At 55.8% G+C, this 25,883-nt stretch overlaps 1 protein-coding gene across 1 annotated transcript; it reads left to right on the plus strand.

The window, feature by feature from the left end:
• The first annotated feature begins 777 nt into the window (after window positions 1-777).
• LOC116940943 (ras and EF-hand domain-containing protein homolog) lies at window positions 778-25,168 on the plus strand. The gene is made up of 17 exons (XM_076067713.1): window positions 778-2,362; window positions 7,124-7,276; window positions 7,668-7,758; window positions 8,911-9,006; window positions 11,983-12,060; window positions 12,420-12,535; window positions 14,913-14,981; window positions 15,806-15,896; window positions 17,089-17,237; window positions 17,797-17,992; window positions 18,345-18,464; window positions 18,731-18,881; window positions 19,351-19,432; window positions 20,011-20,125; window positions 20,453-20,572; window positions 21,733-21,809; window positions 21,939-25,168. The coding sequence occupies exons 1-17, from the start codon at window positions 1,923-1,925 to the stop codon at window positions 22,033-22,035; spliced, it is 2,241 nt and encodes a 746-aa protein (XP_075923828.1). The 5' UTR covers window positions 778-1,922; the 3' UTR covers window positions 22,036-25,168.
• The last annotated feature ends 715 nt before the right edge of the window (window positions 25,169-25,883 follow it).

Here is a 25,883-nt window from a genome sequence, read left to right on the forward strand (position 1 = left end):
GTGGCGCGGTGGTTAGCGCACTGCTCTGCGAATCCGGGCACGGACAACACAAAACTACCTTGCTAACAGCTTTTGCCCCAACAGTCTTGACAACTCTACGGTAGATCTTTGTCCGTAGCTGTCTGTGTGTGTGTGTGTGTCTGCGTGAGCATCTAACAGTATCCCTGTGTGTATGTCTTTCGATATGAATGCGTGCGTGTGTGAGTGTTCCGGAGTGGTGCTGGTCACCCACCCCCTTGTTTGGCGTGCAGGGGCCTTCGTGGGTGTTTGCTCACAGCACTTTCCCCAACAGGCTGTTGAGGCTATACGGGGAGATCTTTGTCGTGTGTGAGTGTGTATCCGTGTGACTGACCTCAGCGGCTACAACAACACCCTCTGAGTCATGCGATTCACGTCTTCAATCAAGACGTGGTTATCATCATCTATAATTGGTAATTCACAACACATGTATAACACCCATAGATTATACCCATGTCTTATAACCATATATTATACCCACGTATACTACCCACGTATACTACCCTCATATACTACCTATGTTTAACACCCATGTACACTAGCTATGTTTAACACCCATGTACACTAGCTATGTGTATATATATATCTCTGTATTAGCTCGCCACGGTGCTTAGCTTTGCGATCCTCCGCACCTCCAAAATAGCCGCGCGTCACTCGCGCGCGCGCCGCGCGAGTGACGTCGGCGCGGCGCCTCCTCCTCCGCCCCCTCCCCCCTCACCTGTGCGCTGCTCCTCCCCCTCCCCCCTCACCTGTACGCTGCTCCTCCCCCTCCCCCCTCACCTGTACGCTGCACCTGCGCAGCCTCGGCGGGATGAGGGCGCGGAGACGACGTCGCGCCGGGGACAGTCGTCATCGCTCGCCCCCTCGTCTCCGCTACCCACGACTGCAACAACAACAACAACAACGACGACTGACTGGCTGAGAGTTCTCGAATCAACCCCGGGGAGTCGCCGAGCAACTTCGCGGCAGAGACCTCGCGAGTGCTGTACCGAGGTAGGGGGTGGGGATCTCGCCGACTCCGTCTGGCACGCCACGTCCCATCGCCTCCTGCTCGCCGCACTCCGCAGATGCGCGTTAGTGCGGCGTGCCGCTCAGACGTGGCTATCGCGCGTGCTCGCGTGTGTTAGCTCATAGATATCCGTCGTCGTCAGCAACATGAGCCATGAAATATCCACCGCTAGATAAAGACATCCCTTACGCAGTCGCCATCGGTCAGGGTGCTGCGATTCCGCGGTCCGTGTCGTGTCCGCGCACGAGCTGAACGAACGGCTCGTCGTTGAGCGTCCATTCGCGTGCTCTCGAGTCGCCCACGCGTCTCTCGAGTCGCCCACGCGTCTCTCGAGTCGCTCACGCGTCCCTCGAGTCGCCCACGCGTCCCTCGAGTCGGCCACGCGTCCCTCGAGTCGCCCACGCGTCCCTCGAGTCGCCCACGCGTCCCTCGAGTCGCCCACGCGTCCCTCGAGTCGCCCACGCGTCTCTCGAGTCGCCCACGCGTCCGACGTTCAACTACAACAGCTGATGTGTCGCTCGCGGCTCAATTCAACATCGATATTATTGAAAGGAAGATTCGGAACGAAAGTTTAGAGGAGGAGGAGTTAAGAGTGAGATTGGGGGGTGAGGGGCGGGTGGCATCATCACCATCAACGACATCATCATCATCCCGCTCACATCACCGCCGGTATCAACATCCGTGCGCACAGCTATGGACGCATCTTGAGGAGGAGTAGGAAGAAGAGAGACGACGAGGTGAGAGGAGGTTGATGTTGATGAGAAGGCATTGCTAGCCGGCAGCCGGAATAATCCCAAGGCGAACTCAAAGTTCTCCCCGATCTCGGCAGCTCGGGATCTCAGACGCTCACCCCAGGACCCACCTCTCCGCCGAGACCTCGGGAGTTCCACCGGCGATGGGCGACCAGGTGGACCTGGCGACCCTCTTCCGCAAGTGCGACGTTCGCGGCACGGGCCGCCTCGAGTACGAGGACTTTAAGCGCCTGTGCAGGGACCTCGGCGTCGAGTCGCACGAGGTGCCCGCGCTCTTCCAGTCTCTCGACAGCGACCGCGACGGCGCCATCAGCTACGGCGACTTCGAGGACGGTTTCAGGAACGTGTCCGAGGGCTCGGACGAGACCGGCCGCTCGGCGTCGCTCCGGCGGCTATCGTCCGTGTCCTACTCCAACTTCTCCACGACCTCCTCCACGTCCCCCTTCGCCTCGTCCCCTGCGGGGCGACTCGCGTCCCTGCCGCCGGTCGCCGCATCGTCTCCCGTCAAGTCGCCGCTGCGTCGTAAGCGGTCGTGGCGGGATTTCGAGGATCAGTGCGGCGAGAATGTACGCTACCTGCCCAAGTGAGTGGCTCGTGAGATAATTGTGTTACAGGGTCGTGGGGCCATTGTGTTACAGGGTCGTGGGGTCATTGTGTTACAGGATCGTGGGGTCATTGTGCTACAGGGTCGTGGGGTCATTGTGTTCTTGGGTCATGTGGTCATTGGGTCATTGTGATCGTGGGTCATGGGGTCATTGTGTTCTTGGATTGTGTGGTCATTGTGTTCTTGGGTTGTGGGGTCATTGTGTTAATTGGGTCATTGGATGATGGGGTCATGAGACGCTATTGGGCTGTGGTCGTCCTTGTAAGAGAGCTGCTAATCTCAATGGGCTTCATCAGCTGCAATAATACAGCCCCGAGTCTGGTTGTGGGGTCGTGGTGGGAGGTATGGGGATGGTGGCTGACCGAGAGGGGCAGGTTAATGATGAGAAGGCGACAGCTCGCGTCTCCCGTCTCTCTCCGCCGAGTGCTGCCGACTTTTGGCGTCGAACTCGGACCCAGAGAGCGGGGATCCTTGCCTCGATTGCTGCCTGGCAGCTCGCCAGCCTTGCTTGGAAAGCAAACCTGGCTCTGCTGATGAGGCGCTGAATGTCGAAACCGGTTGAAGAGTTGTACTTGTTTGAAAGCACTGCTGCTGAAATAATTAACTCTTAAAAGCCCCCCCCCCCTCTACGTACGCCCCCCCGCGAAGCTGGAATCCGTGGTGGCAGGGGGAGAGGCAGTTTACGGGCTCAATGGTCTCGATGTATGCCCATGGTGGTTGTACATTAACAACGTGGGTTGTATTTCCTTATCAGCAGGAATTCAATCGCCATAGTCTACGGCGTCAGTAGCAGCAGCATCAGCGTTATAAGAAGCATTGACCTCATCGTCATCAGTCATCAGCAAGGGCAATAATGATACCATGATCAGTAGCAGCGGGGATCAATAGCAGGCAGCGAGCATCATCGCCATCATAATCAGCAGCATGCGTGTTATCAATTGTCAGTGGCGGCAGCAGCAGCAGCAGCTGCAGCACATCATCGTCATCATCTTCACACGCTGCCCCCTCTTCCTTCAGACAGACAGCGGTGGCCTCCCACAAACCACAGCCACCGCAAGCCGCACACTGCCAGTCACAGCCAAGCCGCGCGCCGTTACCAATCACAGCCGGATTAGCAGGAAGACTACAGCCACCAGTTACACCCGCCGGGAATATGGAGCATGGTCCCGGACACGGAATTGTCTCGGCTCGCTAGTCGTGACGGCGCGGGTCTTTTACGTCCCAGCAAGTGGCTTGATTTAGGGCATCGGGAATTAAAACACATCGGCACATTCGCGAATAACCCCGGCGGTGGCTTTCGAGTGAAAATTATACGATAGGCGCTTTAAAGCTCATCGGATTCCTCCAGTCCAGGTAAATGTTCTGATGTACAGCACGTAGAGAGAGGCCATGGAGTGCTAATGTCTCTGTTACGAAGTGAAAAAGTGGCCGTTCGTTCCTTGTTTTTGCCTTGGAAGGCCACAGAAGTGCTATTGTTGACACGGAGCGAGTTGAGGTTTGTTTTGATTTGCAGATTTTTCTCGTGCACCACTGCCAACGCAAGCAGCAGCAGCCTCGCCAAATACATTTGGTTTAGCTATAATACGTAATTCTAAATGTAAATAAGTAATTTTAACTTCAGGTAAATCCCCTAGACTCACGATTCGCTAGTATTGACAGTTACAATCTGGGGTTGGATTTTTTTTTTTACGTGGTGAGATTAATATATAAAGTTGACGTCTGCTCATCATTTCAACCAATCATCTCTATGGGCGCCGATACATCTTAATTAGTACCACCTTGTGTAAAGTCAGCAGTAGACTTTTCACTGCCATGGGAACTTGGAATTTCCTCCACTGGTCCACGTTTTTAGCAGACAATGGCATAGTTTGTTGTTGTGTTGTTTGTGGTTGTTTTCGTGGTGAATTGTAAACGAACGGGCCTCGTGGGCATCGCCATCGCAGTCGCCACGTTCCCCGGGAGCCGTGGGGGCTCCGGGAGCTCGTAACCGATGGGTGACGTCCACTGACCCCCCCCCCCCCGCGCGCTCCGTGACTCACGGCCCCACCGCCAAATTCCGCGCGGTGACTCTCAAGCTCCAACCGAGCCTCACCCCTAGAGCCCTAGCAGCAGCCCAACTTTAACCCTGGCGTGAGCCTGAATCTAACCCTGACGTGAGCCTGACTCTAACCCTGGCGGAAGCCTGACTCTAACCTTGGCGTGAGTCTGACTCTAACCCTGGCGTGAGTCTGACTCTAACCTTGGCGTGAGCCTGAATCTAACCCTGGCGTGAGTCTGACTCTAACCTTGGCGTGAGTCTGAATCTAACCCTGGCGTGAGCCTGAATCTAACCCTGGTGTGAGCCTGACTCTAACCCTGGCTTGAGTCTGAATCTAACCCTGGCGGAAGCCTGAATCTAACCCTGGCATGAGTCTGAATCTAACCCTGGCGTGAGTCTGAATCTAACCCTGGCGTGAGTCTGACTCTAACCCTGGCGTGAGTCTGACTCTAACCCTGGCGTGAGTCTGACTCTAACCCTGGCGTGAGTCTGACTCTAACCTTGGCGTGAGCCTGAATCTAACCCTGGAGTAAAACTGAATATAACCCTGGCGTGAGCCTGAATCTAACCCTGGCGTGAGTCTGACTCTAACCTTGGCATGAGCCTGACTCTAACCTTGGCGTGAGCCTGAATCTAACCCTAGCGTGAGTCTGACTCTAACCCTGGCGTGAGCCTGACTCTAACCCTGGCGTGAGCCTGAATCTAACCCTGGCGTGAGCCTGACTCTAACCCTGGCATGAGCCTGACTCTAACCCTGGCGTTAGCCTGACTCTAACCCTGGCGTGAGTCTGACTCTAACCCTGGCGGGAGCCTGAATCTAACCCTGGCGTGAGCCTGAATCTAACCCTGGCGTGAGTCTGACTCTAACCTTGGCATGAGCCTGAATCTAACCCTGGCGTGAGCTTAAATCTAACCCTGGCGTGAGCCTGAATCTAACCCTGGCATGAGCCTGAATCTAACCCTGGCGTGAGCCTGAATCTACCCCTGGCGTGAGTCTGAATCTAACCCTGGCGTGAGTCTGAATCTAACCCTGGCGTAAGCCTGAATCTAACCCTGGGGTGAGTCTGACTCTAACCCTGGGGTAAGCCTGAATCTAACCCTGGCGTGAGTCTGAATCTAACCCTGGAGTAAGACTGAATCTTACCCTGGCGTGAGTCTGAATCTAACCCTGGCGTGAGCCTGACTCTAACCCTGGCGTGAGCCTGAATCTAACCCTGGCGTGAGTCTGAATCTACCCCTGGCGTGAGTCTGACTCTAACCTTGGCATGAGTCTGACTCTAACCCTGGAATGAGTCTGAATCTAACTCTGGTGTGAGTCTGACTCTAACCCTGGCATGAGTCTGAATCTAACCCTGGAGTAATACTGAATCTAACCCTGGCGTGAGTCTGAATCTAACCTTGGCATGAGTCTAACTTTAACCCTGGAATGAGTCTGAATCTAAGTTCCAGGGGCGGAGCCAGCATTTCAGGCCGGGGTGACATTCAACAAATTTTAATTTCAAGAATGATTAGAGAGTCAGGCTGTTGAACTAGACGCCATCGGTTGGCGACACACTCTGACAATGCAGTTGCACGGAGTCCGCCAGACCGAGTGTTGTACACTTACACGCAGAATGTCACCCCTGTCACCCCCCTGGCTCCGCCCCTGAATTTAACACTGACGGAAGCCTAACTCTAGCCCTGCCACAACTTTTGACACTAGCCCTAAGCCTAGCCCTAAGCCTAACCCTAGCCGCATGACTAACCTTAGCCCTAAAGCTAACCCTAACAGAATCATAATATGTATGTAGACTGGAGGAATCCGATGAGCTTTACAGCTCTTTTCACAGATATCTGGTCGGGACAGGTCAGAACGTTACAATAACAAACAATAAACAAAAGCACGACATGAGTGCAAAGGACAGGAATGGCAAACACACAACAATTGACCTGAGCCTCACTAAGCACAACTTTAACCCTAGCACGGAGCCTAACCCTAGACCCAAGTTTAACTTTAAACCTAACCATCATTTTCAGTGTAGACCTGGCCAAAAGCCTAACCCTAGCTCTAAACATGTTCCTTCAGGCTAACTCTAACCCTATCACGGAGCCACGACTCTGATCCTGTCCCCTAATCACTCTGAACCCCTCGCTGACAATGGCCCATTGTGACTCGTAGTGACGTCACTGCAGACCCATCTATCCACCCAAGAGCGCCGTGAGGAATTCTTACTGCGTCGTAAATCCTTACAATTTACGACTCAATAATATACAGACGTCTGTGCCTGTTGATCTATTGCCTCGTGTATGGGAGCACTCTGTGTGTGTGTCTGTGGATTTAAGTGTGTGTGTGTATGTGAGTTAGACGTGCCTGTATATGTCCTTGTGTGCGCGCGTGTACGTGTTGTGCGTCTGTATCGGCAGCGTGGGGAATACGGGTGATGATTTTCACTGAGCCACTTCACGCTCAACACGTTGGTCATGCCCTGTGCCAACCAGCCTGCTCTGCTTCCTCGTGGGACGCATCTGTGACCGATGAAATGTACATCCGCGTGAGGTCAACCATTCACATTCAAATTCACGGTTGTGAGCCTTCTCAAAGAAGCACGTGGAAATTACACATTTCTATGACGGGGTGGTGGTGTGTGTGGTTGTGTGTGGTAGCGGTGGTGTCATCGGCGGCCGTGGCCACGATGACCTCTTGACCTTGATCCTCGCCACAGCTCGTGGGTCCACGCCTCGGAGCTGCACTCGCAGCTCTCCCAGGTGGGGGATGAGAACCTGCAGCTGCTGTACGAGGGCGTCCTCTCCAACTTCCTCAGCGACATTAAGCGCCGCGTCACCGACAACGAGGATGTGAACTACCAGCTCAAGCGGTGAGTCGCTCCCTCCACATCCTCCCTGCTCCCCTCTCCTTCCTGCTGCCCTCTTCTCCCCTTCTCCTCCTGCCCTCCTCTTCATGTCTTCCCTCTCCTCCCCCCCGTGTCCTCTCTGCTCCCTCTGTCTCTTCTCTCCTCCCTGCTCCCACCCACAATCCCCCTCCCTGAGAAGGTCGGGTCTCGTCGACCGATAAGCACCTGCAGCATTTGGCATAGGAAGCAGCAGTGACTTCTTGGATCCTGACCACATCCTCGCTGGTCATCGCGGGGGGGGGGGGGGGCAAGTGGTCGGCGTTTTTCCGGAAGACCTGGATGACAGGCAGGGCCGGCAGGCGGGCGGACTTCAGGCCTCCTAGCTCGGAGTGACCGGTTCGATTCCCGCGCGCAGGATACAGGAGCAGAGCGCATTCCACCAGAACGAGATGGAGGCGGAGATGGAGGAGCGCGTGGCCACCACGGAGACGCGTGTGCGCAACGAGGTGAGGCGCTCAACCGCACTCCCACTCATCCGCTCCGTTACTTTCGCTGCAAAGACGCAGACGACGACCCCGGTGCGGCCTGCGTAGGCGACTCGGCGAAGTCGCCTATGCAGCTCTCGCGCCAGGGCCAGGTGCACTTTGAGGCCACGCGCACGGACACGCACATTTGCACTGCAAAGACAAAGATCCCCTGGGTAGTCTCTCGACAGATAGTTGGGCCAAGTGCTGGTCGAGAGCACACAAGTGGTGGTGTGGCCAGGACCACAATCGGCCACCTTTGTCTTCCCAGGGCTCGTGTTTTTCTCACCACACCCGGCACTCATTTTAAAGTTGAGCTGATCTAAGGGATGCCAGGGCCTGGTTTATATCCCACTCGCCACTGACGTCAGCGGTAGCCGAGAATCGAACTCGGGTCGGCGGCTTCATAGGGTAGTGCGCTAGCCACTATGCCACCTTTCCACGCACACACACAGATGGCAATGCACTTGAGCTCGCATGCGGATCGGGCACTATTCATGTGTGGTTGAGGTGTCATTGAGGTGCGGTTCTGATGCAATTCACGCATTGTTCGTGCTTTGCTTGGGGCGTGGTTGTGCGCAACTTCGGTGGCATGTCAGTGTGGTTTTAAGCATCGTTCAGGTGCGCTTCTTGGAACATTCAGGTGAGGTTCAGGTATCGTTCGTGTATGATTCAGGTAAAGTTCAGGAGTGGTTCGTGGTACGTTCAGGTGAGTTTCAGGTCCTGTTCGTGTAATGTGCAGGTGAGGAGCCGCTCATGTTCCACTTTGTTCAGGTGATGTTCAGGTGATGTTCAGGTGATGTTCATGTAGTGTTCATGTAGTGTTCAGGTAGTGTTCAGGTAGTATCACGGTAGTGTCACGGTAGTGTTCAAGTATAGTTCAGGTAGTGTTCAGGTAGTGTCACGGTAGTGTCACGGTAGTGTTCAAGTATAGTTCAGGTAGTGTTCAGGTAGTGTCACGGTAGTGTCACAGTAGTGTTCAAGTATAGTTCAGGTAGTGTCACGGTAGTGTCACGGTAGTGTTCAGGTAGTGTTCAAGTATAGTTCAGGTAGTGTTCAAGTAGTGTTCAGGTAGTGTTCAGGCTATCTTCAGGTAGTGGCCCCCATAACGGCGCCTCTGTGCACCCTGTGCAGGAGAAGGCGAGGGCGGAGGCGCTGATCGCCGAGATGCGGAGGAGGCACGACGACGAGGTGACGGAGCTGCAGGCGGCACTCGAGAGGGTCAACGAGGTGCGTGTGTGGGAGTTGGTGTGTGTGGGAGTGTGTGGGAGTGTGTGTGGGAGTTGGTGTGTGTGGGTGTATGTGTGTGTGTACGTGTGTGTGTGGAAGTGTGTGTGTGTACGTGTGTGTGTGTGGGAGTGTGTGTGTGTGGGAGTGTGTGTGGTGTGTGTGGTTGGTGTGTGTGTGGGAGTTGGTGTGTGTGTGGGAGTTGGTGTGTGTGGGAGTTGGTGTGTGTGGGAGTTGGTGTGTGTGGGAGTGTGTGTGTGTGTGTGGGAGTGTGTGTGTGTGGGAGTGTGTGTATGTGGGAGTGTGTGTGTGGGAGTTGGTGTGTGTGGGAGTTGGTGTGGGTGTGTGTGTGTGTGGGTGTGTGTGTGGGAGTGTGTGTATGTATGTGTGTGTGGGTGTGTGTGTGTGGGTGTGTGTGTGTGGGAGTGTGTGTGTGTGGGAGTGTGTGTGTGTGTGTACGTACGTGTGTGTGTGGGAGTGTGTGTGTGGGAGTGTGTGTGTGGGAGTGCGTGTGTACGGTCCTGCACAGATGCCATATTTTCTGTCCGTCTGCTACAGCAGAGGTGTAGGGAATTCCAACAAGACCTACATCTCTGCTTTATTGACCTGGTCAAGGCCTATGATACCATCAGTAGGCCTGGGCTCTGGGTCGTTCTTCGTGCTTTTGGAGTACCTGACCCTCTGCTCACGATCATTAAGGACCTTCATGATGGTGAGCGGGCCCGGGTAAAACTACGTGGCCGGGAGTCAGAGCCATTCCCTGTACACCTTGGGGTGCGACAGGGATGTCCTCTGGCTCCCACATTATTTAACATCTATTTTGACCACGTAGTTCGTGAAGCCTTCAATAGCTGTACCGGGGGAATCTCCATATGGTACAGATATAATGGGAGGCTAATCGATGCCCGGGTGCGGTCAAGGGATGGCTCCCTATTGCTCAACCACGTTATGTATGCTGATGACTTGGTAATAGCTGCTCAGTCAGAGGAGGAGTTGGAGACGCTGCTGCTGAGACTGGAGCGTGCCACTAAGAGGTGGGGCCTTACCATCAGCCCCACCAAAACTAAGCACCTGCCTGGGTATTTTGTACCATCGGACACTCCACCCCCACAACTCCCAATCGGTGATGGGGCAGTTGTGGAGAGAGTGGAGAGTTTCCCATACCTGGGCAGTGTGCTTATGACTGGCTCCAGTTTAACAGCAGAGGTCTCACTCCGAATCAGTCGAGCGGCAATATCTTTTCATCGGTTGCGTAACGCTGTGTGGAAGCTACCTGGTCTGTCGCTCCGCACTAAGCTTCAGGTCTTCTCGGCCACGGTCATTCCCTCCCTTCTCTACGCTTGCGAAACGTGGACCCCCCTAATGGAACATCTTCGCCGGTTAGAAACATTTAGGCTGGCCTGCCTACGATCCATCCTGGGTTTAACCAGACTGGATTGTGTGAGGAGCTCACAAATCCTTCAAAAGATCTGGGCAGGGTCCCATCGGTGAGCTCCTCCGGCAGGCAAGGCTGCGATGGCTGGGTCATGTAGCCCGCATGCCCAGCCACCGCATGCCGAAACAGCTTTTGTTTGGCCGGATTGAGGGGGCTAAGCGGGCGCGGCACGGGCTAGAGAAGAGATGGAGTGATGTGGTACAGGAGGACGTGGAGCTGAGTGGACTTGCCGATGACTGGTACCAGCGGTGTCAAGATCGGCCTCTGTGGAGGAGGCTCGTGAAGGATGCTACTGGGCAGTTGGAGGCAGTCGCCCTCCAACAACAACGGAGGGCGGAGGAGCGACGCTCACAACAGCGAGCGGAGCGCCGGGTGGCTAAAGCACAGCAGGTTGGCACAGTAGGGGTCACAGGTGGTGCATCAGCCAGTCATCTCAGTCAGTCGACCCGTGGCACCTGGGTCTGCCCCGTGACCTCCTGCCAGCGGGCGTTCGACACTTCACGTGGCCTCAGGGTGCACATAGCCTGGCACAAGCGTCGTGGTGACGTCACCGCCACTTAGTGGCGAATGGCGGTTGTTGTTGTTGTTGTTGTGTGTGTGTGGGTGTGTGTGTGTGGGTGTGTGTGTGGGTGGTGTGTACGTGTGTGGGAGTTGGTGTGTGTGCAGTGTGTGTGTTGGAGTGTGTGTGTGTGGGAGTGTGTGTGGGAGTGTGTGAGTGTGGGAGTATGTGTGTGTACGTGTGTGTGTGGGAGTGTGTGTGTGTACGTATGTGGGAGTGTGTGTGTGGGAGTGTGTGTGTGTGTGTGTGAAGGTGCTCGCTAACAGCACTTGCCCCTACAGTCTGTTAAGGCTATACGGGGGATCTTTTGTCTTTGTGTGTGTGTACGTACGTGTGTGTGTGGGTTCCGGGCCTCCCCTAGGTCGACTCAGCCTCAAATGAGTACCTGGTGCGATGTGTAAACATTGCCACTAGGGAGACAAAGGCGGTCGGGCGTGGTGCTGGCCACCCACCCCCTTGTGTACCGTTCCGGCCTTCATAGGTGCTCGCTAACAGCACTTGCCCCTACAGTCTGTTAAGGCTATATGGGGGATCTTTATCTTTGTGTGCCCAGTGGGGAGCGGTAGTGTAGTGGTTAGCACGCTGAGCTACGAACCTGGTGACCCGGGTTCGATTCCTACTCACGGCCAACACCAGTGACGATTATCTGAACCGGTCCTGGGCCTCCCCTAGGTCGACACCAATGAGTACCTGGTGCGATGTGTAAACATCGCCACTCGGGAGACAAAGGCGGCCAGGCGTGGTGTTGGCCACCCACCCCCTCGTGTGCCGTGCTGGCCTTCATATGTGCTCGCTAACTGCATCTGTGTGTATGTGCGTTTGTGAGTGCGTGGGTGTCTGTGCAACAGTGCGTGTGTTGTGCGTCCGTGTGCGTCTCTGTGTGTGTGTGCGCGTGTGCACATTTGTCTTGGCGTGTCTGTGAGCATGCGTGTGTTTGTACGTGTATACGCACACACTCACGCGTGTTTGTGTCGGTCTCGTTCAGATACAGTCGGATAAGAAGGCGGTGAACAAACACGATGAGATAATCGAGCTGAAGATGAAGATCAACGAGATGACGATGGTGGGCGCACTCTGACCCGATCACCACAACTCTAACCTCGACACTCGCCAAAACCCTGACACTCGCCGCAGCTCCAACCATAACCCCTACTCTGGCCCAACCCTCGTGTTGGCCTTATCGCTGACTCTTACCTTGACCTGAACCTTTACCCTTTTCATAAACCTTAGCCTAATCCTATTCCTTGAGCTCAACGCTAATCCTTCCCCTAACCCTGAGTCTCGTAATCACCCTCCCCATGGCCCTTGACAAAACAGCACTCGCGTTACCCACTCTGCAGGGATGATTAATTTCTTTGTTAACTTCCTGACCATTGCTCTACAATGACTCCAATCCTCCTCGTCCTCCTCTGCCACCTGTAGGAGAACCAGCAGATGAAGAGGAACCTCTTGGAGGCGCAGACGAACCTCACGGTGCTGCAGAGCGAGCTGGACACCGTGAAGACCGAGTCCACCTCCCAGCGGCTCAACCTGGAGAGGTGAGGTCCCCCAAGCCGACCGTCCGGGGTCAGGAGGTCAAACGGAGTGGCCTGCCATTGCTGATTGCCATGACGCGATGTCTGGGAAGAGTCAACGTGGCATCCGAACGCGACAGCATCTCAACACGAATGTCCCTTGTGATGGCCTTTGGCTAACCACCAAACCATCCACAGATGACCATCCATGGCTAACCTTTTGGCTGACCATCTAACAAAGACGGTAACTGCATCGCGCACTTTCAGATGCGCTTCCGCGGCCGTCTGGAACGCTCTTCCTTCCAACATTAGGAAGCCACTGGAGCTATGCTCTTTTAAATCATCGTCTAGATTGAAAACCAATTTTCTTTAGAACTACTTTTTGTGTTTAGCTCGTTGTCCTTCCCCCGCACCTCCGATTAGCGTGGTTGGCTACGTATGGTGGGAAAGAAGTTCAAGTTCAGCGTACATCGTTCTCAAACCATTCGATAATGGAGGCGGAACAAGAAAAACGACACGCTGTCTCTCTCTCTCCGCCGAAGCCCTCTAGTCGTGGCAAGCAGCAGACTCCGACAATGAGCTCTGGACGTATTTCTGCTGTCATTGTGCGCAACAAGAGAAGAGCATTTCTCAGGTCATGTTTGTTATTCAAATAAAATGTAAAGAAAGAGGCTTTGCTGTCAGTGGCTGTACTTACTCATGAAAAATAGGACCCCCTTAATCTCCCAATTCCTCACAGAGGAGGAGTCATCACTGAACTAAAATATCAATTGCAGTGTATGCACGTTAAGCATTATATCTCTCGCGAGTGTCATGAAAAAGGCCTGGAACGGTTCGCGCCGTTCAAGGGGACGGCTTAAAAGTCACTCAAACTCTCGCAAAAGTTCAGACGGGGACTGGGTGTTGCGTCATACCCCCGAGCATTCGGATCGTCTAGAAATATCTAAGCGCATTGTCTGAAAACACCAAACTGCTGCGTGTCTTTGTGTGTGCGAGTGCGTTCGTGTGTGTGAGCGAGTGGATTGTTGGACAACTGTCTGACAATCCTTTTGAGTGGATATTCTGAATACTCAGGGGATTGCTGCCTGCTGTGATTTTAATTCCCCCTAAAGTGTCCCCCTTGACCGACACACGTGGGGACACACAGGGGGGGGGGGGGGAGGGACAGGGGACACACGGAGGGACACTGAGACACGAGGCTACAACACTAAGACATGACGGACACTGAGCAATGCGCCGCTCTGTAAGGGGGGGGGGGGGGGGGCGGTGTTTGGTCCACGGGCAGCGGTGCGATGCACGGTGGAGTCGACCCGGTGTGCCCCTCGCGCCATACTCTCGTAGAGCGCCTCGGGCGCCCGCTGCTGCCGCCGCCGCCTCCTCTGCCAGCGGCCGCCGTCACGAATGGGCGCGTTTTATTTATTTATTTAACCTGTGCGACATTGAGCCGACACCGACAGAGGCCTCATTGTGATGGGGAGGGGCGGGGGAGAGCGGGGGCCGGGCTCCACGTGAGCAGCTCGGCAACCCTGCACGCTGACGCGTCACAACACATGGCTGTGTGCGTGTGCGCTTGCATGTGTGTGTGCTTGCATGTGTGTGTGCTTGCATGTGTGTGCGTGTGTGCCTGTAAATGGCCGTACGTGTATGGTGCTAGCCATCCCCCCCCACCCCCTCGTACAGTGCCGACTTGCCTAGGTGCTCGCTAAAAGCACTTGCCGAAACAGCGTATGCATGCTACCTGGGAGATCTTTGATATTGTGTGCGAGTGTCTGTGTGTGAGTGCGCGCGTGTACATGTGTCCGTAGTGTAGTGGGGAGCGGTAGTGTAGCGGTTAGCGCTATGCTTCGCTACGAACCCTGGTGACCCAAGTTCGATTTCTGCTCACGGCCAACACCAGTGACGATGATCTGAACCGGTCCCGGGCCTCCCCGAGACCGACTCAGCCTCAAATGAGTACCTGGTGCGATGTGTAAATATCCCCACTAGGGAGACAAAGGCGGCTGGGCGTCGTTTTGGCCATCCACCCCCTCGTGTGCCATGTCGGCCTTCATAAGTGCTCGCTAACTGCACTTGCCCCATGTGAAGGTTACACGGGGCATCTTTGTTGTAGTGTCGAGTGGAGTTGAGGTTGTGTTCAGAGTAACTTAAAAAATGACAACAGTGGTACAGACAATCTACGTCCACCGTCATCATTAACTGTGCAGCTGATTACCGGTAATCAGTTTAGTGTAACTATTTCTGTACGAGTAAATAAAAACATCTCTCCTACCATGGATGGTTCATGAATGTCCCCGTGTGTCCATGTCCCCGTGTGTCCATGTCCCCGTGTGTCCATGCCCCCGTATGTCCATGCCCCCGTGTCTCCATGCCCCCGTGTCTCCATGTCCCCGCGTGCCTGTAGGGAGCAGGCTCTGATCCGGCAGCACGAGGAGGAGAGGCAGGAGTTCACACGGCAAATCGATATGCTCAGGTATGACGCGACACATATACACCCACCCTGACGCAACACACACAGTTCTACCTAGGCGAAAGGTAATAATAGGTCGTACATAGCTCATGATCGATACCGTAGACCTCTGCTTCCTTTCCATCCGAATTTGGCCCTGACACTATAAGATAAACACATTACCCACGTGACTCCAGTGACTGACAGACGCACTCGCAGATGGACAGATGGACGGAGTTCCTTCGAGTGTCAACAGCCTTGAGTACGTTGCGACACCATCTTGTTCACACGTTCAAACGTGTGTGTGTGTGTGTGCTCAGGGCGTGGGAAAGGTGGCGCAATGATTCGCGTACAGCCCTTTGATCTCAGCAACCTGGGTTTGATTCCTCACCACGGCCCAACATGAGTGGCGAGAGTTCGAGTTTATTTGATTTGTCACACGGATGATGATGATGATGATGACGATGGTCCCGTGCAGCCGGTTGCCTGACTATTGTACACGGGAGGCCCGTGGCTCAGCATTGGCACAACAGCAGCAGCAGCAGCACCAACGACAATGACAACAAAGACAAAAACTTGAGTTTTGCAGAGAACGAGCACAGGGTCCGTCGGGAATATTACACAACATTGAGTGATATCTGAACCATTCCTTGGCCTTCCCCTAGGTCGACTCGGCCTTAAATAAGCACCTGGTGCAATGTGTAAACATTGGCATTGGACCACCAACCCCCTCTTCCCCGCCACCCTCTTCCACCTTGCCAGACTTTAATAGGTGCTCGCGAACAGCACTTGCCCCAACATCCTGCGCAGGCTACTCGGGTGACCTTTATCTGTGGCTTTGCGCACAGGTCGGCGCACCGCAAGATGAACGACAGCAACGACGGTCTCCGGGCGGTGCTGGAGAACTCGATGAGCCAAGCTCGCGCCAACGGAAGTCCCGTGAGTGACGTGCCGGTGACATCGACTCCATCTGTCCACCGACTAATGAGTTAACGCGCGTGTCACTTAACACGCGTGTCAGTCGCGCAACTGTTTTACTCGCAGCACTTGCTGTCGAACAAGTCGCAAGCGTACGTAGCGGTCGGTGATGCGGCGAGAGACGAGCGTGGACAGGCTCGCTGCAGTCAGTCGCTGTCACGCAAGTCTTAGACAAGGGGACCACAATGCACTTCTTCAGGAAATGCTGGCGGTTCTCTTCTGTGACACACGGAGAGCGGAGGTTCTCTTTGGCGCGTGTTTGTGTCTCGGAAGTTATTTTGCGGCCCGTGCCGTTTTTCTGTCACGAGGACGCGATTGTCCCGTCATTCACGGATTTGATCATTACTCAAACGTGCTCAGTTAGAACAATATTACTCGCCAATGACTCAAGCGGGACTGCAAACGTGCCGGTTAACTAAATACATCGTATTGCACGCGGCTGGGTGAACGTCAACGCGTGGGCCTGGGCCACATGGAGCTCCGGTGGAGGCGGCTCGCGTCGGCTGTGCAGTGGGTCATGGTGGGTCGCGGTGGGTCACGGTGGGTCACGGTGGATTGCAGTGGATCACGGTGGGTCGCGGTGGGTCGCGGTGGGTCACGGTGGATCACGGTGGGTCACGGTGGGTCGCGGTGGGTTACGGTGGATTGCGGTGGGTCACAGTGGGTCACGGTGGGTCGCGGTGGATCACGATGGGTCACGGTGGATCGCGGTGGGTCACGGTGGGTCGCGGTGGGTCGCGGTGGGTCACGGTGGGTCACGGTGGGTCGCGGTGGATCGCTCGGTGCCGCCAGGGCTCCCTCCCCATGTGGGGCCGTGGTCCGGCCCCGGTCCGGTCCGCGTTTTGTCTCTCGACTCCGCGAGCATCCGGCTCGGTTTGTGGGCAAACGTGGCAGCAGGGGGCCTTCTGGAATAACGCGCACGTCGCGAATTCGAATGTGAAACAAATTAAATACAAATTCGTCATTATGTCTGCAATTTAAGCATGATGATAATGATGGAGTATGATGATGATGTTAATGATGATGTCGACAATAATGATGAGGTTGATGATGATGATTCTATACGTGATGATGATGATGATATCAATGTCAGTGAGCACAATGATGTTGACGATGATGACGATGTTGACGATGATGACGATGTTGTCACCAGAGATCTCAGAGCCCATCGCCGGTGCCTGGCGCGCGCCACAGTTCGCCGCGGGTGACTCGGAAAGTCACGGGGACCCCGGTTCGACTCCCGGTGCCGAGTAGGCACCCCCAGCAGCACTCCTCTTCTCACTACAGCGGCGACGAGGACGAGTGAGTGAGCGACGATGATGAGCTCGGCACGCCCGGCCAGTCCACCGGTCGCCCGGCCGGCTGGCCCTCGCGCTGAGAGGAGCCCCGAGTAAAGCTCGAGCCCAATGCACCCGGGCACAGTGTGGCTTTAAAGAGAACACGTTAATAGCGGGTGACATTCACAGCACATAGAGACAGGCCAACATGAACGTAGACTGTGACCATATTTATATCTCTGACCTTAGCCCTTCCACTGACGTTATCACTGAGATTAACCCAACACTAACCTCGACCCCAACCCAAGTCTCGACTCTAACCCTAGCCCTGACTTTCACACAAACCCTAACCCTAGCCCTATCCCTAACCTTTGCATCAACACCATCTACTCGGTGTCTCCCATCACCGCACCCGGTGGCACAGCTGTTGAGTGTGCAGGCGGTGCCACTGCACCGGGTGCCGGACTGTAAAGGGGGAGTGAGAGGGGGGTGGAGGGGGGAGGCCCATGCGATGCATTGCGTCAGGGCCCATGACAACCTACGCCACCGGTCTAACCCCACGCCGTCCCCGCCCCTCCCGGCAGCTTCTCGGCGTCGTCTCTCTCCGACTCGGCGTTGGAGGAGGAGGGCGGCCCCAGCTGCGTTGACAGTGGCCTCTCCACAATGCGGGAGTCAGGCGAGGCCCCATGGGGGGCGGCCCGCAGGCCGAGGGGCCAGGCGGCCGCCCTGCACCGCAACGGCTTCCGCGGGTCCGTGAGCTCCGAAGCGTCGGCCGTGGATGTGAGTAGACGCGGGGGGGGGGGGGGGGCACTGCGGTAGTGGTGGGGGGGGGGGGGGTGGGGTGCCTGGGGGGCCAGGGGAACTGATGGGCAGAGCCCTGGACTCCCGGAGAGTCCCGAGGTCAGGGTCGATCCTGGATGTGGTTTTGCGGCTACGGTTACAGTAGTTTTGATAGGTGATGGATTAATTCCGTGTCGGTCATTGGGGTTGATTGGCCATAGTCCACGACGCCGGTCTGCTGGATCCGTAGTGCAGCAGGGGATGCACCGAGCGGACGTCCCGTGACTCCACACCGATGCGACCCCCCCCCCCCCCCCCGATCACCGCTCCCCCGCCCCCGACGGCGCCCCAGGTGCCGGACATGGAGGACGAGGAGTCTGAGCGCATGCTGCGAGGCGTGCGCGACGCACGCCCGCTCAGCCGCACCCCCTCCAACGCCTCCTCGCGCCGCACCATCCGCGCCTTCGGCAAGGTACGGCACGAGGCCCGGCAAGAGGCCCGGCAAGAGGCCCGGCACGAGGCCCGGCACGAGGCCCGGCACGAGGCCCGGCACGGGGGGGCTACACCGACTTCTCCGTGGGGAACGCGTTATCCGGCTACGTACGGCGTGAAAGAACGTTGAACGTACGTCCGTGCGTACATCTAGCGGTGCTGCTGCTGCTGCTGCTGACAGAGAAGCGCGGAGGGAGACGCACGTTCACACAGACGCGTGCGTGCGCGTCTGTGTCGTGCGCGCAGGACAAGGACGCGCTGAGCGGTAGCGGTGGATCGGGCCGCGTGGGCCGCGTCTACAAGATCGTGCTGGCCGGAGACGCCTCCGTGGGGAAGTCGAGCTTCCTCATGCGGCTCTGCAAGAACGAGTTTGACGGCAACACCTGCTCCACGCTCGGTGCGGCGATGGGTGGGGAGTGGTGGCGGGAGGGGGGGGGGGTTAGGGGAGGGGGGGAGATCCCTCAAGGTGCCCACAGGACGGTGATCGTAGATGAAGAGGAGCTCCCGTGCTGCTGCTGTGGTGGCAGACAACAACACCAACTCAACGCTTTCAGCAATAACAACACTGGGGTCTTGAAAGGGAAAATAAATCATAGGCGACGTTTTGGGCAATTACCCTCATTCACAGCACCTGCGGAGAGGCGTTTGTGACACCCTGGTGGTGGTGGGTGGCGTGGGGGGTGGTGGAGGGGCGTGGGGGGTGCGTGTGACACCTTGAGAGTGGTAAGGTGACATCTTTGGCGGTGGGCGAGGTGACACCTGGGGAGCAGGTAGCTCCTGTCGTGCTGCTGTCACCTGGGGAGGGTAGGTGCCGTGTGTGCCGCGCGTGCCGGGCCAGTGTCTCACGCAGGTGTGCCGTGTCACAGGAGTCGACTTCCAGATGAAGTCTCTGGTCGTGGACGGGGAGGAGACAACGCTGCAGCTGTGGGACACGGCCGGCCAGGAGCGGTACGACCCCACGTGACACCCTTCTCTGTGACCCCCCCTCCCCGTGACCCCCCCTCCCCGTGACCCCGCTCTCTCCGTGACCCCCCCTCTCCCCGTGACCCCCTCTCCCCGTGACCCCCTTCTCTGTGATCCCCCCTCTCCCCGTGACCCCCTCTCTCCCCGTGACCCCCCCTCTCCCCGTGACCCCCCCTCCCCGTGACCCCCCTCCTTGTGACCCCCCTCTCTCCGTGACCCCGCTCTCTCTGTGACCCCCCCTCCCCGTGACCCCCCCTCCCCGTGACCCCCCCTCCTCGTGACCCCCCTCTCTCCGTGACCCCCTCTCTCCGTGATCCCCCTCTCTCCGTGATCCCCCTCTCTGTGACCCTCCTCTCTCCGTGACCCCCCTCCCCGTGACCCCCCCTCCCCGTGACCCCGCTCTCCCCGTGACCCCCCCTCCCCGTGACCCCCCTCTCCCAGTGACCCCACCTCTCCCCGTGACCCCACCTCTCCCCGTGACCCCCCCTCTCCCCGTGACCCCACCTCTTCCCTCCCGGGCTGTGGGCTACATGGGGGATCTTTGTGTTTGCTGCGGGCGCCAGGTTCCGCAGTATCGCCAAGTCGTACTTCCGGCGTGCGCACGGAGTGCTGCTGCTCTACGACGTCACCTGCCACGAGAGCTTCAAGAACGTGCGCGAGTGGGTGGACAATGTGCAGGTACAGCGGGTGCAGGTAGAGCGGGTGCAGGGACACGGGTGAAGGGACACGGGTGGAGGGACACGGGTGCAGGGACACGGGTGCAGGGACACGGGTGCAGGGACACGGGTGCAGGGACACGGGTGCAGGGACACGGGTGCAGGGACACGGGTGCAGGGACACGGGTGCAGGGACAGGTAAGAATGCCTGATGGGGTGGACGGAAGGCAACACGGGGGTCACGGCTTGGCCGTAGCGATGGGAACGATAGCGACGGCAATAATGACTATGATGATGACGACGACGATGATGACGATGATGACGATGTCTCTCCACCGTGCCCACGCAGGACGCCGTGGAGAGGAGCGTGCCCATCATGATCGTGGGCAACAAGACGGACCTGAGGCCGCACGACGGGGCCCCTAACCGCTCCTTCGTCTCCACGAGCCAGGGGGAGATGCTCGCCATGGTGAGTCCTGAGGGGGTGGGGGCGGGGGGGATCGGGCGGAGGAGGGGTGCGGGGAGCGGCTGGCCGTGGTGAATTCGGGACCGTCGTACGCACGTGGTTGACCCCACGACCCCGTCACGTGCGTGTGTACGTGTGTACGTGTGTATGTGTAGCCTGTGGGGAGCAGTAGCGTAGCCGTTGATGCACTGCGCTACGAACCCGGCGACCAGAGTTCGACTCCCGCTCACTGCCAACACCAGTGACGAATATCTGAACCGGTCAACTCAGCCGCAAATGAGTACCTGGTGCGGTGTGTAAACATCGTTATCTAGGGAGACAAAGGCGGCCGGGCGTGGTGCTGCGTGGTGCTGCGTGGTGCTGACCACCCACTCCCTCGTGTGCTGTGCCGGGGGATCATTGTCCATGTCTTTGTTTGTGTGTGGGGAGCGGCAGTGCAACGGTTGGCGCGCTGCGCTACAAACCTGTGCTCGCTTCCCACTCACGACCAATCACAGTGGCATATTGTTTAACCCGTCCAGGGCCTCCATTTAGGTCGACTCAGCATAATATATAATATATAAACACCCAGGTCTGTGATTCTGTCATTCTGTGACTAACGCGGCACGGATTGGTTGAAGTGCATCACGTGACCGGGACCAAACAGCCAACCAACGCTTGGCGGGGCTATAGAGGGGCGGGTGAAAGTCCGCATCGAACCAAACTCCCAGCAAGGCCATCTACTTAACGACGAGAGGAAATTCACCACGAAACGTCGTTTTCAATGAAGTATTCCAGATGTAAAATGATATAAGCTTTTAATGAAGAAATAAATTATCTAATTCAAAACATAATACAATAAAAAATGTTTAATTTTAAAACTTCAAAACGGAGCATCCGGTGCTTGCGTGAATGTGTCGTTCGTGTGCAATTTATTTTGCGACATTCTTGGCCGAAGGCCGTAAATGGTTGTAAGGGGCCGCCACAGGTGCCCCCGAACAACCCCTATTTAAATGAGAGTACTCGTGTGGTGTGTAACCGTCAGCACTGGCGAGATGAAGGCGGCTGCACGTGGTGATGGCCACCCACCCACTCGTGTGCCGTGCCGGCCTTCATAGGTGGTGCTTAACAGCATTTTCCACAACAGCCCGTGTGCGCTATATGGGGGATCTTTGCCTTTGCAGTCGTACAGATCGTTGTTTTGCGAGACGAGTGCCAAGGACGGCGATAACGTGGTGGAGGCCGTGCTCCACCTGGCCAGGTGAGCTCCCCAAATACACTTACGCACGCACATACACCCACGAGGACACACTCGCGAAGAGTACAAACCTAAATGTGTCTTCCCGTGCCCCCCCCCCGCCGCCCTTCCCACCGTGTCCCCGTGTCTCAGGGACGTGCGTCGGTTTGCGGGCAAAGATCCGGACCAGAGTGTGACGGACTTGACGCAGCAGGGAAACAAGGAGAAGTCCAAGTGCTGTGATTTCTAGCCGCTCTCACCTCCGCTCGCTTCTGCTCACCTCCGCTCACGTGGGATGGAGAGCAAGCCTGGCTGTGATTCACCAACCCACGGGGACTCGGCAGCAGCAGCAGCAGCAACAACATCATCATCATTAGTGTCAGCAGCATCATCAGTTTGATCATCCTGAATCATCATCTGGCCACGTGCCAATCTGGACGCGGAGCAGCTCGACTCGCGATCAGAATGATGCGGGTTCGAGACCTGGCGGGGTTCCACCCAGCCCATCATCATCATTGACCCCGCGGGGGTCAGTAAAATGAGCATAGAGTCACTTCTTCATAAGTGAACAACGGTTTATGCTCTTTGAATGTATCGGTTCCTAAAATAAGAATGTGGAATGTCCACACACCCAACCGGCTTGGGTCCGCCAATTGCGATGTGCACCGTCCTCTCTCCGCTCGTTCTGGGCAAGAGGGCGGCACCGTCTAACATTTAATTATTCTTGTTGTTGTTGTTGGTATTATTGTTGTTGTCATTGTGTTCCGTTTTAGATCGCGATGCAAGCGGCACTTGATTCAGCACGTGGGTTCTAGTTGGTATGTACTGGACTCTCTAAGTGGCATGGTGACCGCTCTGTGTGTGTCTGTCCGGGTCAGTTACCCGGATTGATATTCCAGTGCCCCGGCACACCACATCCAGGAGTGTACCTCTCGTTCCGCTTATGGCTACCACGAGCCACGCGCCGCCGACTCGACGCAGCCCAGCCTATTGTGTGTGTTGCATTGTGGGTATTGTGGAATGCACCGCGTCACTCTGCACGGTCCGCACTGAAAGCGCACGGAGCTGCGAGTTTAGCCAAAATCGATCAAATCGATCTTAGAGGTTCCCCACCCCTCCCCCACGCCCCACCACCCAACCCCTATCCCCCTCCTCCATCCCGGGTCGTCAGCTGGTAGGGATGTAACGATTAATCACTTTATAACCGAAAGTAGATTCATATGCTGACGGTAGCGTATGAATCGGTTATAATCGATTCATACTGAGTTTCACGGAAACCATTTGCGTGCCGCTATGGATTCCATACGCGGTGCTGCACGGGCAAAACAATAATCGATTCATTAATCGAATCGTGAACGTGAAATCATTTGCCAAGCGTCAAATCCCTGCGGCACGTCTCTCGGTTTGAGCACTTTAATGAGCAATGAGTCAACGAGTTAAACGGGAATTCCCGTGAGGTCACTGGGGCTGGTTCGACTGCCACCCGCGGGTCCCGTCCGCTGCAGCTGCACCGACGTTCGCCCTGCAGCGGGACCGGTGTCTGCTCCCTGCGCAGAGCCCTAATCCCTGGCTCACCCTGCGTTAGGGATTACAATAGTTTTGTTTTGTTTTGCACGCTGCGGTTTGCTGGAGCCTGTGGATAGAGAGAGACGCCTCGTGGTGCCGTTGATCATTCGCCCCGGTTTGTTGTGCACGCGACCGAAGCATTCTGCCGCCGTGGCGCAATGGCGAGCCCACTGGACTCGCGATCCACAGGTCACCCGCTCCGTCTCCCTGGCGCGGCAGTGCGGTGGTGTGCAGTGTGGGTACTCGCACCGCTATCCAAGGCGGTCTCGCAAGCGTGGAGGAGCAGGGCCACAACACGCTCCGGGGTTGGTTGCTCGAGTGGGGGGGGCATGCACCGGCAGTGGCGCGAGCGATGCGTCAAGTGCAGGGCCGGCTGCCCCTTTACCTTCATACGAATACGATGAACAGTAGCACAAGGACCACCCCCCCCCCCCCCCCGTCACTCGGTGATCCGCCAACCTCACGTGGCTGTAGATATTTGTTTTATTTGCCCTCCCCCACGTTGGAGAGAGCGGAGTTGCTGCTGGTAACCCAGCCGTGAGGACTCCGCGGGGACACGGGCACGAGGTTTTAAACAAAGTGAGACCGTGCTTCCGTCGTGCTCACTTGTTTTTAAACAATGACACTTGTTTACAGATGCGTTCACGTGAACTTTGTATAGTCTAGCGACGTGGGGGGGGGGGGGGGTATTGTTATTTTTAAAACGAATACCACTTTGTGGAACGTCATGACCGCCAGTGGTTTAACTTTGGTTAGACTGGCCCCTGTCATGCGAATGTGTAATTTCCACCACCGCTGGGTCGACTTCGCCACGTGGAAAATGAGCGGCTCGTGTGCGTGTTGGGAACAGAGATTCGCGTGGTGTTTGCAAGAGTCTCTCTCTCACCTTTCGTCCGAGTTTTGATCAAATCGCACCCCATGTCTCACCATCAGACGAGGAATCAAATAAATTGTAAATATCAATTACAGCAGCAGCAGCATTTTATATTCAGGGTTGAAAATCGCGATGAAATTACACGATTGGAATTGACCAGGTCTGCCCATCACCACCACCGCCATCAACTACAAGGAAGCAGAAATTCGGCCCAGGTGATGATGATGGTGGTGATGATGATGGTGGTGATTGAGGTTTGGCTATTGAAGATCAAACAGTCTAAGATTTGTAACGCGCTGTATTCAGCAATCAATCCAAATTAAATTTAAACAGGATAAACATTTTTTAATACGTTCTTAAAATAACCGATTGCGATGTCACGGCTGACCCGACTCCAGTTGGCAGAGACTGTTCCAGGCCACGGGGCTGGAGATGAGCCCTCCCTTCTACTGAAGGTGACCACTTCGGCTTTAAATTAATCCGGATCTCGCAGTCGATGCAGTGATTATCGCACTTCAGTCCTCGCCATCTCCCCACCCTACGGTGCAGCGATTCGTGTTTTACCAAGCACATCAGGCGCGTGCAGGATGCGTAGTGCGACTTAGCTGGCGAATGAATGATGTCGTTGAGTCGTGGTGTGGAAGGGCGCGCCGCGGTGGGGGGGGGGGGGGGGGAAGTCGCAGCCACTCGAGTTTGAGTTACTCTGCGCAGGACTTGAAGATATTTTAAGGAACGATAATGTTAACGATCTCTTAATTAAGGATATCTTAACGAACTCTTAATTTGTGATCTCTTAATGAGATGCGTGGAGGGTGGCGTGTCCCCTCCGTGTTGCCGCGCGGGGTCAAAACGAGGTCAATTGTATTTTCTTGCACAGTTTTATCTTTTTGAGGAATGCTACTGCGATGGTTAAATACTAAATAAAGTTTACGGTCTCTTGTAACATGATCTCACGCGTCGTTATCATCAACATCAGTGTTATTCATCGTCACCCATCACTTTGTTTAGCTCATGTACATTAGGCGGTACAGCAAATAGGTTTCTTACTCAATTACTCATCTGTGTGGCCCAATCGGTGATGTCGCCTCGCATCTTGATGCGTGGTGCTGGGAGTTCTCTGAGGAGCCAAAGTCTCACTCCCAATGGAATCAGCTGTGTTCAAACATCTCAACGCTGCAGCACCTCCTGCGCAATGGCCTTGCGACTCTGATGCTTCCCTAGATCGATAACGGACGACGATAATTGTTTTAAAAATGCGGGAGAAAGTGGCGCGGTGGGTCTCGCGTTGCTGCTATGAGCTCGGCCACATGGGTTCGATTCCCGGTCACGGGGATTGTTATCTGACCATAGTGGGGAGTGACCTTTGACTCGTGAGCCTACCCCCTTCACGAAGCCACACTGGCCAGCGCGCTGAAGAATGCTCAACCCCTCGAATGGCGCGAAGAGGCCTTCATCCAGCAGTGGATTGACAAAGCGCGTGACGCAAATATTTTTTCACGTGATGAATTTACGTTTAAATAGATCTCGGTAAACGGTGAATAACAAACTTACATCACTCGTTATTAAATTGGTTACATGAAATGGCCTAATCAAGCGGGGACTTGATACCCTGATTATTATCAGGATGATGATGATGATGAGATTTATTGTCGCATATC

This window comes from Petromyzon marinus, chromosome 1, assembly GCF_048934315.1.
Source record: "Petromyzon marinus isolate PM22_M1 ecotype Great Lakes invasive population chromosome 1, UKy_Petmar_22M1.pri1.0, whole genome shotgun sequence".
Classification (NCBI taxonomy): Eukaryota; Metazoa; Chordata; class Hyperoartia; order Petromyzontiformes; family Petromyzontidae; genus Petromyzon; species Petromyzon marinus.